This window comes from Motacilla alba, chromosome 26 (assembly GCF_015832195.1).
Source record: "Motacilla alba alba isolate MOTALB_02 chromosome 26, Motacilla_alba_V1.0_pri, whole genome shotgun sequence".
In the NCBI taxonomy this organism is placed as follows: domain Eukaryota; kingdom Metazoa; phylum Chordata; class Aves; order Passeriformes; family Motacillidae; genus Motacilla; species Motacilla alba.
This window is the reverse complement of record NC_052041.1, coordinates 4,998,960-5,010,873: the sequence shown is the minus strand read 5'-3', so window position 1 is coordinate 5,010,873 and position 11,914 is coordinate 4,998,960. Positions and strand designations below refer to the sequence as shown.

Below are 11,914 nucleotides of genomic sequence, written 5' to 3'. Positions count from 1 at the left end.
ATACAGGAAAAAAAAAAAAAGAAACAACAGGTCAAAATCTCTCACTTAAAGTTTCAACAAGAATATATTTGTCTTTTATGTTAAAACTGTCTGGGGTGCTTCCCCTTTAGAAGAAAAAAGTCCAATGCCCACAGCACAGTGTCATCCTTGTGTTGGCACACAGAGAGAGGTCCCACAGGCCTGAAGCTGGCCACCAGCAACGCAGTGTGGAGTGAATCTGATGTCATCAGGGAGAACTGAGTCCCAGCCACAGCTGCAGCCGTCGCTATAATGACATCCCACTTCTCTTCTTTGAATCCTTCCGTGCAATGGGACTGAAGGTCAAGATCTCCTTGTAGATGTGCTCTTGAAAACCAGAACAAAATAACAATTAATGTGTGATTTTAGAGGACGCAAATAAAAGTTGGAGTGTTGGATGTGCAGAAAAAGGCATTCAGTGGCAGCTGAAAGAGACAAAGGAGAGAGACAAAAAGAGTCTGCCTGAAGAGCTGGAGGGATCTTTGCTGAATGGATAAAAGCAAGAGATCTGAGCACTAGCACTGAGCATCAGCAGGCAATCCCAGCTTTACTCAGCATCGGTGCAGGAAAGAAAGAGGGGCAGGAAAGTCCCATGCTAGACAGAAAGAAAACCAACTTCTTACTTTTCCACTCCTCTATGGAAAGCTTTTCATGTTCCAGAGAGTCATCGTAGGAGTGCTGTGCCTCTGTCTCCTCCTCGACGTCTCGGAACTGGTCGAAGTAGGGGTGAGCCAAGGCCTCTGTTGCTGTGAGGCGCTTCTCCACATCCAGCTGCAGCATCTTCTCAAGCAGGTCCACAGCTGTGGAGGAAGGGAACAGGGCTAGACGAGGGGAGCACAGGCACCCTGTGCAGGAACCCTGCCAGCGTGGCACTGCTGTCTCCAGGGTTTCATCTCCACACCTGAACAGTGAGGAGAATCCTCCCCCTGGCCAAGCAGCAAGGAGCTCCCACCAGCAGAGATGCAAAGTCTGCCCAACAACAGCCTCAGGGAGCTCTTACTGACAGGAGTTAAATTGTGCAGAATTAACAAATTAGACCTGAATAAGCCTTGCTGCACAGATTGGGCTGCAGAAACATGAGGAGCAAGCCAGTAACCTCGAGATATTTTTCAGTTTTAATCATTTGCTTTCATTCAGAGCCCTGCATCTCAAAGGAGTCTTAACATGAGTAATCTGTACAGAAACCTATACATCCCTGGTAAAGAGGAGGGCAGGAAACTCAGGTGCTGACTAGTCTGTCAGCCCCATTCCCACATAGTTTTAACATTTTAAGACTTTTTTCCATTCAGTTTCTACAAGAGTTTTGCTTGCACTCACGTTGAACTACCTGGGAAGAGAGCTCTTTCTACAAGAGTCATTCTTACCCTGAAAATTTCACATCAGCTGTCTGTTAAATATTGCTAGATCCAGGTGTTCAACAAACAGGTTCTACACTGTACTTAAAAATAGTTTTTAGAAAAAAGTAGCGAATGGCCAAGAACAGCAGAACATTGCCATTGTAATGCCAACAAAAGATAATTCTGCTTTTAACTGATGAATATTTTCCCTGAGGAAGGGCACAAACTGCAAGGGAAAAAAGTAGCAAGAAATTAAGAGGAGGAGAAATAAAGCTGGGGCTGTGGCAGTCAGCTTGCCTCCTTTCCAGCTGTGAAAACTCATGAGAAATGCTGGAGATTACTTACCCTGAGGATTTGCTTTAGGGAAAAGCACAGACAAATCCTTCTTAGGGATTTTAGGAAGGGACTTGATATAACTCTTTGCCTGAAAGAGCAAGGAAAGCACAGTTACTGCACGTGGACAGGTGAAATGCAGCTCTGTCTCAGCAAATGAAGAGAAGAGCAAAGCATTCCAGATATCCCATTTCAGCAAACAGTTCACAAGGAACTTTTTATCAGCTAAGACAGAGAAATACTTCTGTCTGAAGAGCCAAGCAGGGGAACAGAGAGACTGGTGGTTTGCTGGGGCATCAGGGACCTCATGTGGGAGCCCCTGCCAAACACAGCACAGCACCAGGTCCATCAGTGTGCCACCAGCACAGAGAAATGCCTTCCTTGCCTGGGGAAAAGGGCATTTCCCTGCTGCTCTAGAGGCAGCACCTCTCCCTCACCAAACACAAGTCAGCCTCTTCCCCTGACGCCTCTGCCAGCAGGACCCAAAGCCACAGGAGCTTCCTTACCGCCTTGTCCTCCAGCTTCTCCAAGAAGTCCTCTCCTGGATGCCCTGTTACTTTCAGGATCTGGGTCAGCTGATCCAGGTCTGGCAAGCTGTGTTAAAGATCACCCCTTGACGAGCACATCCCCACCCCAGCTCAGCCCACCAGCGTACAATTACCTCATGATACAAACCCACCACAGTCACACAAGCAGGGATTCACTGGGCTGGCAAAAAGAGCTCCAAGCCTTTCTTCCTGGAATGGCATTTCCATCAACAGATCACTTTTCTGGCACAACTATGCCAGGGCACACATCCATGGGCTTGGAAGGATGTGCAAAGCTTTGGGAATGGAGCTGTGGCCACACAAGGTTGAGCAGCTGATGCAGAACCATGCCACCACAGAGGTGTATTTCTGAGGGCCTCTTCTGCTTTCCTCCCTCAAAGACTGGTCCTTGTGATTACCTCCTGATAAACCAGTCTGACACCTGTTTTTCTCAGTGGCCTCACTCATTAAAATCCTTCCACACTCGCTAAGAATTATTACTCTGCTGAGGCAAAAGCTTTAGCTTGAAAGGATACAGTCTTTTCCTTTAAAGAGTGTTTTCCCAGTCAGCATTTCTGCCATGATACAGCCAATAGACCAGATATCCACTGTTCAGAGAGAAAAAGGAGGAAGGGGAAAAAGGAAGAAAATAAAATTTAAAAAAAAATTAGAAATGCAGCAGTGGTTGCTGGGGCTGTCACTTTTGCTGTTTCTTGCAGCAAACACTGATTTAAATTTCACTCCCAGCCTCCTCTGTTCTTTCTATGCTGCTAAAATCTCAGCTTTCATCATTTCCTGCAAGCAGCAGCCCTGGGAGTTGTGCAACACCTCTGGGACCTGCTCTGCTCCAGGGAACGCTGATGAAAAAGAGGAAACACTGGACAATTGAGTGAGATTTGAGCCAGCAGGATCCCCCTGCTCATCAGCAGGGAGTCACGTGCTGGGGCAGGGCTGCTCACCTGTCTGGTTGTAATGCATCCAGTTCAGGATGACCTCTGGGGCTCTGTACCAGCGCGTGACCACGTAGCCAGTCATCTCAGCATCAGCCTGTCTGGCCAAGCCAAAATCCAGGATCTGCAGTGCCAAAGGAAGAATAAGGAGAAGGGAGGGTAGGAGAGAAAACGGGAATCCCATGGGCAAGAGAGACTCTACTTCTAAAAGAAAATGGAGTAGCTCAAATCAGATAATAACAAAGCTCCAACTACACCACACACACCCACGGGGTGGTTCAAAGATTTTATATCTCTTAATTCCACTGTAAATTGCAGGCCAGCTGCAAACCCTGTTGTCATGAGGAGACCCTGCTGAAAGGATCAGGGCTTTGTGCTCCCTGGAAGGTCACTGCCTTTCTTGGAGCTTAAGTTTTGAGTCAGTGTGCTTTCTTGGAGTTGGTCTGTGACCTGGTGATGAAGGTGTGCTCCCAGGTCACCACAACTCACCCTTTCCTACAAGAACACCTTGCAGGTGACACAGCATGGCCTCTCCCTCAATGCTGGAGATGAACAAGCTTGACCCAACCTTTATGGGCAGCAGAGCCACTCCCTGCAATATACATTACACAAAATGCATGCACCACACCAGCCAGCAGCAAGCAAACCCTTCAGAAAAACCCTGGAAGTGACTTTGTCTGGAATCACAACCACAAGGTCCATGAGGACCAAAGGGCAACTGCAGCTGAATGCAGGGACCATTCACCTGCTGCAGCTATTGCTCAGCAGTGCTGCGTTGCTCCAGGAAGTCATTACACACTGCCATCCACCAGGATTACAGTGACAGAAGGCTCCTCTGAGGTCTCGTGTCCTGATTCAGCAAGTGACATCAGCAGGGGAGTATTTCCCACTGCTGCAGCCGCCAAGGAGCACAATGCCTGGAACGGAGGCTCGGGAGGAAAGAGGAAACATGACAGTGCCAATTTCCTGCTGGCAGAGCAGCTCCTCCACCAGCTGATGTGCTGCAAAGTGCTGCTTTGCCACCTACCTTCAGCTGGCAGTCCTCATTCACAGCCAGGTTACTTGGCTTCAGGTCCTACAACAGACAGGAGCAGAAAAAGTGGATGTTTAAGCTGCAATACATCAACACAACTTCCAGCTGAACCTCTTGATGGGTCCCGTAGCACCCCAGGTTCAACATCAATTCAGAAAATGACTGGATAAACACCATGCCTGCTATACTGTGCAGCATTAGATTACTATTTTATTCTTTTCTGAAACGGTTTTAATTCAAAAAGCATCACAAAACGCTTCTCAGCTCATCAGAAAATACAGCATTTTCTCAAAATGCCACAGGAATTAGCAAATCCAAACATATATGGGGTGTAGGATGGAAAAGAGAGCAGACAGGGTGGAAAATTAGAGCAGACAATGCTATTAGTGAAATGATGGTTAGGAATTTATTAACTTTATGACTATGCTGTGTTTCTCAGACAAAAATCAGAGTAAGAGCACACAAGAACTTACCCTGTGAACGATGCCAGCTGAATGAATATACTGCAAGAAAAAGAGGAGCCACAATGTGATCACCAGCAGACAAAATGTTCTGTTCTCCAGCACAGAAACAAGAGCTACAAACAAGAACTTGCTGAGAACAAACCTCTGCAGCCTGCTACACGTCCCTGGTCCCTAGGGCAGCAGCTTGAAAAGAAATTTCTGTCCCAAGTTACTGATAGTATTTCCAGTGCTACTGCCAGTCTAAAGATAGAGCTAAGGAGGAGGAATGAAGCAACAGCTCCTCAGAGCAAGTACAACAGCTTCAAACTATCAAAGTCACCAAGGTTGCAGCAGATGACATGAGAACATGGTTGTTTTGGGTGTTCAAAAAAAATAATCTCAGCCCAAAAACATACAATTGCAAAACCGACTTCAGGGTTTTCAGCACACCAGTCAAACCTTCTGCGTGTTCTTCCCCCTTTATTTAAACTCAAGGTAGCAGTGACCTGGGGCGGGATTGAGGTGAACCCACTGATGCCTGTCAGGCACTGCTGTGACTCCAGGTGAAGGATGTGAGAGGACAGCTGGGAAACTCTGTCTCTACATCCCAGAGTTTGCAGGGATTTCTTTCAGCCCCCTCAAAGCCAGTTACAGAAACACATTCCTTCCTTATGCTCCCGAATAGAAAATCATTCCCTCTGTCCTGTCCCCTGAGAGCCTCTGTGACGGGCTCAGAGGAGCTCCTGCTGCTGCCAGTCTCTCCCTCTCTGTGCAGAGTTCTGCTGAGGGTTTGGGCAAGGCAAAGACAGAAGCAGAAGCAAGTGCTGCCATGGAGAAACCATCCCAAGGCCTGTGGCTGCTGGTTACTTTGATACCCAACTGACTGATGTAAGCAAACTCTCATTTTACTGATGTGTGCTGGACCAGGAATGGTTCAACAGCCAGCACCTGTTCTGAGGGGATGCCATAAACTCCCCACATCCTCCGGTACAGTGCTGGAGGGGAGTTTAGGCAGGGTCAACCCAGAGGTGACACACAGAGGAGACACAGGGAGTCACTAAACTCCTCCAGACCCACCTACCTTCAGCCCTTTCAGCATTTGGTAGACCAGGTACTGGATCTTTTCATCACTGAATTCATGTCCCATGATCTTTTGTAAATCTGTCCGCATGTATGGCATCACCAGGTAGCTAAAAGGCAGTAAGACAAGGCCCTGAGTCTGGAAGAAAAATGCAGGGGACCAGGCTAGCCTTGTTCTCACTTGGTGTGGTTCTTCTGGCCGTGCAGCTCACTGTAAGGAAGATGAGCTGGTGTGACAGTGTTCCTGGCTAGCTAGCACACCCTGCAGAGAAGCTGGAATTTCAACCTGTTCTGAAAATTGCTCTTTCTCCTCCTTGAAATCAGATAGCTGATGTCAAGTAAGAACAAGGATCTCCAGGATCCTGAATTAGTTTAGACCTCAAGTGAAGTTCAGTTTTGGAACTTTCACCACCCAGGAGATGAAACATCTCACACAGCAAAGCAGCTGCACTGGCTCCCAAATTTGTCGTTGTAATGTTCTCCAGCCCTGCCTCAGAAGAGAACATCCAGCTTCCTTCAGTACCTGCTTGCTGAGGCTGCTAATTAATTGATGGTCTTCCTGCAGGAACTGCTCTGAGCACCTTCACATGCTCTTCCTGCAGGCTGCTGACACTCAGCCATCAGCCAAACCCCAAACCAGGCACACACTGCTCATCTGCAGGGACGGGGAAGGAAAAAGGACTTGTCCAACGTGACCATGAAGGTGGAGGGAAAATGCCAAAAAAATTAACTGAGAAGAGCCAGAATCAAGAGGAAAAGAAGGACAGAGCTTCCAAATGCTAAGCTTAGTTGCCCTGAGGCCTGATGAACAATATTCTCCCATTGTGAGTGCAGCCCCTTAGCTCAGCAGCCACACAGTGACGTGGGTCACCCTCTGTGTGATGCACCATGGAATGTAACACGTCCTCATTGCACAGGTGGCTCTGTGCCTGCTGTGGTGTCCCAGCTGGGAGCAGGGCTGGGATCTGTTCACGTGTTCTGGGTGTGTCAGCCACGGGAGCTGAGGTGTGCTCTTGGTTGTCTGAGTTATCTGGGGATGCCTGGATTCTAGTCTGGTCCCTTTGCACCTCAGCCCTCTCTGCTGTGCTGCTGCTAAGACACAGCTGTCTTGGAAAGAATTAAGTCTACACAGAGCAAACAACTCCAGACTTACAAGTCCTGGAACCCCTGGTAGGAGGCAGTGGAGGTGAAGACATCAAGCAGCCCAATGACCTGAGGAGGGAGAGAAGGCCACATTTAAATCTGGAAAGCATTTGCTGTGCACGTAGCGCTCATCTGCTCTCCACTGGCACGCGCACACGGGTGAACACAGAAAACTCCATCTGAGGAACCCAGGGACTCCTCACTGATGCTGCACAAATGTTTTCCCTCTTACTAATACCTGGGCTCACCCATTACACACCTGCTCCATCCTGGGCACAGCAAACAGGTCACAGGTAAACCCTGGGACAGCCTGCACATACCAAACGTCAATTAAAGCACAGGTGATGCCACCAAGAGGACTCGCTCCCAGGCGGCAAGAAAACACCCCTTGTGTCAGCAGGAAGAGGAGAAATGAGCACTCACGTTCTCATGCTGCATGTGCTTCAAGAGCATCAGCTCCCTGTAGGCTCTCTTGGCAAAGATCTCGGACTGGAACGGGCGGCACAGCTTCTTGATGGCCACCTTCTCCCCCGTCTTCTTGTCTATGGCCGAACTGCAGCAGGCAAAGAAAAAACCATTCTGGTGTCAGTAGAACGTTTGAACAGGTCCTGCAACCCCACAGGTCATCCTCTAGAGAGGAGCTGGTTCTGTGCTTGCAGAAGGACAGCAGAGAAAGGGCCTTTGAGGAGCTCGGTGAGCTCTGCACAGAGCCCTGCGTGGCTTTGGGCAGCCTGTGCTCTTTGGGGGACGAGGTGGGACACCAAGAAAAGCACAAGTGGCTCATCTTTATTCCCTTCAACCTGCAGAAACGAGCTGGAGGTAACAGAGCTGAGAGAAAAGGGAAACACAGATGGCTAAAGGTCAGAATTAGTTCTAACTCTGCCTTCTCCTTCCTTAACGCATGGAGATAAGGGAATAAAGATATGGCAATTTCTGCTTTGCCATCTGCTTGGAGGTTGTTGTATTTTAGGGCAGGCCAGCTGCCTTCACTGTATTCTGGAGCAAAGACTGTGGATGTCACACGTTGAAAATGCTGCTGCAATTAATCCTGCTGCGTTCAGAATCCTTGATCACACATTCGCTTCTGTGTGAGAGCAGGTCTGGCTAAAATGAGACTCTTGTCTGGAGCTGATGGAAAGCTGGGCCAGCAGCCATTGCTGCAGGCATGCTGTGTCATTCCTGCTGGTCACACTGGCTGTTTGCAGCTGGACACAGCAATCCTGGGACAGCTCCTCTCCCTCTGGAGGCTCCCTGCTCAGATTGCCCAGGAGGGAAGGGAGGTCCTCAGACAGACAGCTGGAATTCAGGGCTCTCCGTGGTGTTTTCCAGGGGTGTATCAGCCCCTCCTTGACCCTTCCCAAGAGGCAAACAGATGAAAAGAAAGGTTTTTCCTGCCAAATCCCACCGTGGATTCCCAGAGCAGTTCCCACTGCTTCAGAAATCCCTATCCCATCTCCCACAGGAACAGAGGAGCTGTAAATCATCGTGTTCGATCCCATGGCTGCACCCTCCAGCCTTGCACTGACAAATATTGAGTCAGGAGAAGCAAAGGAAGTGCAGCAACAGCTACACAAGGCACTGAAGTGCTGAAGATGCTGCAGGGTGTCCTAGGAGGACTCTCAGTGAGGTTTTGTCTCCGTTCCAGGACTTCAGCAGGTGTCAGCAGAGGGGACAGCACTGCGTAAAATTTTTGGAGGAGCCAGGAAAATAAGAGGAAGGGACTCAGACCAAGGAGTCAAACTGCAGAATCCAAGGCAGATTTCCCAATCTGAGGCTGTCCTCCCAGCTGCTGACCTACAGAGACTCTCACCCCAGCACCCAGCACAGGAGAGCTGCTGGTGGAGCTCCAGCCTGCACAGCACAGACAGCGCTGGTACAGCCTTGCCATAATCCCAGCCCAGAGCTGCCCCAGTGGGTGCAGCAGGGAGAGCCCCCGGGGCTCTCCCCTGCACAGATTGAGTGAACAGACCCAGTCTGGGGCAGGCAGAGCTGTGTCCCTGCCTTGGCTGGCAGAGATCAGCAAGACCAGCGTTGGAGGGGTCAGAAGATTCTTCTTTCACAGTCACACTCAGCTGGAAGCCAGATCACCACAGACTGTGGCAAATTAAAAAGGGCAGAAGCAAGCCTTTGCTGTTTCTCCTGAGTTACTTTCCCAGCTGCTCAAGAAGGTGTAAAAGCTGCTGCTGCATGAGGCTGCAATAGGAAATTTTCCCAGCAATTCCCAGCAGAGGACAGCAAATCCTAACTCCACATTTTCTGCCTCAGCTTTGTACAGCAATCAGCATCCAGCTGAGCTCTGTCCATTCAAAACGACCACGCACCCCCGGGCTGCTTCAGCCTCCCTTCTTGAGAGCTCCAGAGCAGCCCCGAGTTTTACAGGGACCAGTAAAGATTTCTTTTGAAGTTTGTTTTTTAAGGCTGGGCAAGGAAACTTGAAAGAATTTCTCTCTTCCTTTTTTTTTTTTTTTTTTTTTTTTTTGTCCTGTCTTTATTCTTCTTCCCGATTTTCTCTGTGATAAAAATCAGAGAACACTGTACAAATATAAATTAAAGTCAAGTCTAATCCTGCCTGATTTTGCAGGACTTACTTAAGAATCTAAGAGGCAGAAACACATCTGGGCAGCCAAGTGAGTGCCTCTCTGTAAACTGGAGGAAAAGGACAAAACCTGGACACCAGGGTTTCAGGATTAGTGCCAGTGGCAGGCCAGACTTTGCCCAACACCTATGAAAACAGACACACCTTTTTTTTTTTTTTTTCATTTATTTTTAGCTCAGCATGTTATGAAATAAGGGCTCTGTTCAGATGCTATCAATGGACTGCTTCATATTTAACCTTTCAGGGCTGCCCATCTCTGGTTCGTCAGTGCAATCCCAGCAAAGTCTGCCTTGTGCTTGCTCTTGCTTCAGGCACCTTTGCCTGGCTGAATAATTAACAGCAGCTCCTGCTGCTCTCCTGTAGGCCGGGGTTTATCACCGGCCGTGAAGGAAGTCTCGATCGCTTACTGATCCTGATTTGCGATAATTTCTACGCACTTTATGATTTCAAACTGGAAACCGTGTCAGGGTGGGGGCTGTATTGTCCAGCTGCTTCAGCTGCCTGGGACTGAGCGGCAAGGACACCCTGCTCCAGCTCCTCTGCAATCACCCACAAATCTCCTCCAGACACCCAGGTGTTCCCCCGCCTCGTGCCTGTGCTGCCAGGCAGGAACCTTCAGCGAGCTGGAGTCCAAAGCAGCTCCGAACCCGCCTGCCCGCAGCTCGGCTGCCCCGGCACCCCCGCCCTGCCCATTTTCTTCAGGCGAGAGGAAAATCCAGCCTGTCCCCATCACGCATGCAAATGTCCCTCCTTAATGGAGGGGTGCTGCCAGGCACCTCCTCGTCCCCCCCGGCTCGGAGCTCCCCCCGGCCCCGGCCCGGGACCCCACTCACCACACGGAGCCGTAGGCGCCGGAGCCCAGCGGGTGCAGGGCCGTGTATCTCCTGGGCAGCTCCCAGAGCGTGCTGTTCACCTCCTGTCTGTAAAAGCCTCTTCTCCTTGCGATGTTCATCGCCCGGCGGGTGTGGGACAGCCACCCCCCCAGAGTAGTGGAGTACGGGAGGGCTTCTGGGGTGAGAGCGGGGCAGGGAGGCTTCCTGCGCTGGTGGAAAAGGCTCTAGCGAGTTTCCTTCTCTGTTTTCAGCTGTTGCGAGCGTGAAGGGACATGTCTTTGGGCCCTCCTCCCTCCGCCTCCACATTGGCAGAGGTGAGGCATCGGGTTTCCTGACACGCCTCGGTGTTGTACAGGTGCCTCTGGGCTCCGCTGCAGCAGGGGAGCAGCCGGCCCCGCTCGGGCACGCCTCTGGCAGCTCCTGTCACCCGCAGCTCCCGCTCTGCTGCTCCATCAGCCCGGAAATATCCTCACGGGGCTCGGGCAGGGGCTCGCGAAATCCCTCCTCCAAACGAGGGGATGAGTAAGGACTCGCCGAGCCGGGGAATCCGAGGGACGCGCCGCAGCCGGCAGCGCGTCAGGCGCGCTGGGGCATCCTTTCGAAGCCGGCGGACAGCTCGTGACAAGGGACACCGCGGGGTCACCTCGATGGCGATTTTCTCCCGAGCCCGGCTTCCCAGCAGCGTGGGGAGGTGCTGAAAGGAGGCGGAGGTTCTCCAAGCCACTGCTACGAGGGGTTCCAGGAGCAGCCGTGGCATGGGAACACCAGAGCGGTTTGTGCCCCAGGCTTTGCTGGGTGCGGGTTCATCTCCTGCAGCGGCTCTCAGCCCTGCCCGGCTCTTCTCGGACACAACAAAGCCCGTGCTGCCCGTGGCCGTGACCAAGCAGCCCCGCAGCCAGCCCACGAGGACCGTTCCCGGTAGGCAGAGAGCACCTCAGCATTTCCCTCCAGCGTGAGGAGGCGCAGGTGGGGATCCCACACAGGAGGTGCATCCTCCCCAGGCCCCAGAGGAAGTGACTAAGCCGAGCCTTACCGAGCCAGCCCAGCTGCTACCCCAGCAGCCCTGCACCCTGCCCAGAGCCGCTGCTCCTTCCATACAGGGCCCCTGCCAAGGTGTCCCGACAGGAAAAGCACAAGCAGGGGGAAAAGGCACTGTGCCTGCTCTGTGTGCCACCGCTGTGCCGGGCCCGGTGCTCTGCGAGCAGCCCAGCAGAGCTGCTGCTCATGAACACCAACAGGGCCGAGGCTCCGGGCTGTGGAATCAGCCCTGCAGCAGCAGCAGCACAGCCCGGGAATAATCCACGGCTTGGCAGGGGCTATAAATACACCTGTGAGCAAGAGGTGTCACGGCAAAGCTCCTGCTCCTTAAACAGGTAACTCCTGGCTTATTTGATGAACACAGCCCTTGCTCACTGCTGCGGCAATCAGCACCCAATTAGGGAGCGCTGAATAGCTGGGGCAGGTCTGGGCCGTACTGAGATGAGTTAACTCCAGTGGCCAAACAGGAAACTTCAGAATGGTGGAAAAATGGAGAAGAAGCCCCATGGCAGCAGAGCCAGCCTCCAGCCGCCCCTTGTTCCCTCCCAGCCATCACACCCAGGATCCCCCCCAGCACAGCAGA

The 11,914-nt window shown here is 51.3% G+C and overlaps 1 protein-coding gene across 1 annotated transcript; it reads right to left on the bottom strand.

The window, feature by feature from the left end:
- Nucleotides 1–45: 45 nt before the first annotated feature.
- MAPK13 (mitogen-activated protein kinase 13) lies at nucleotides 46–11,851 on the bottom strand. The gene is made up of 12 exons (XM_038162661.1): nucleotides 10,294–11,851; nucleotides 7,288–7,417; nucleotides 6,875–6,933; nucleotides 5,723–5,831; nucleotides 4,672–4,701; nucleotides 4,193–4,240; nucleotides 3,175–3,289; nucleotides 2,752–2,823; nucleotides 2,195–2,274; nucleotides 1,701–1,779; nucleotides 642–818; nucleotides 46–345 (listed from the first exon to the last, which is right to left on the bottom strand). Exons 1-12 carry the CDS (start codon nucleotides 10,410–10,412, stop codon nucleotides 266–268), a joined length of 1,098 nt encoding a protein of 365 aa, XP_038018589.1. The 5' UTR covers nucleotides 10,413–11,851; the 3' UTR covers nucleotides 46–265.
- Between the last annotated feature and the right edge of the window lie 63 nt (nucleotides 11,852–11,914).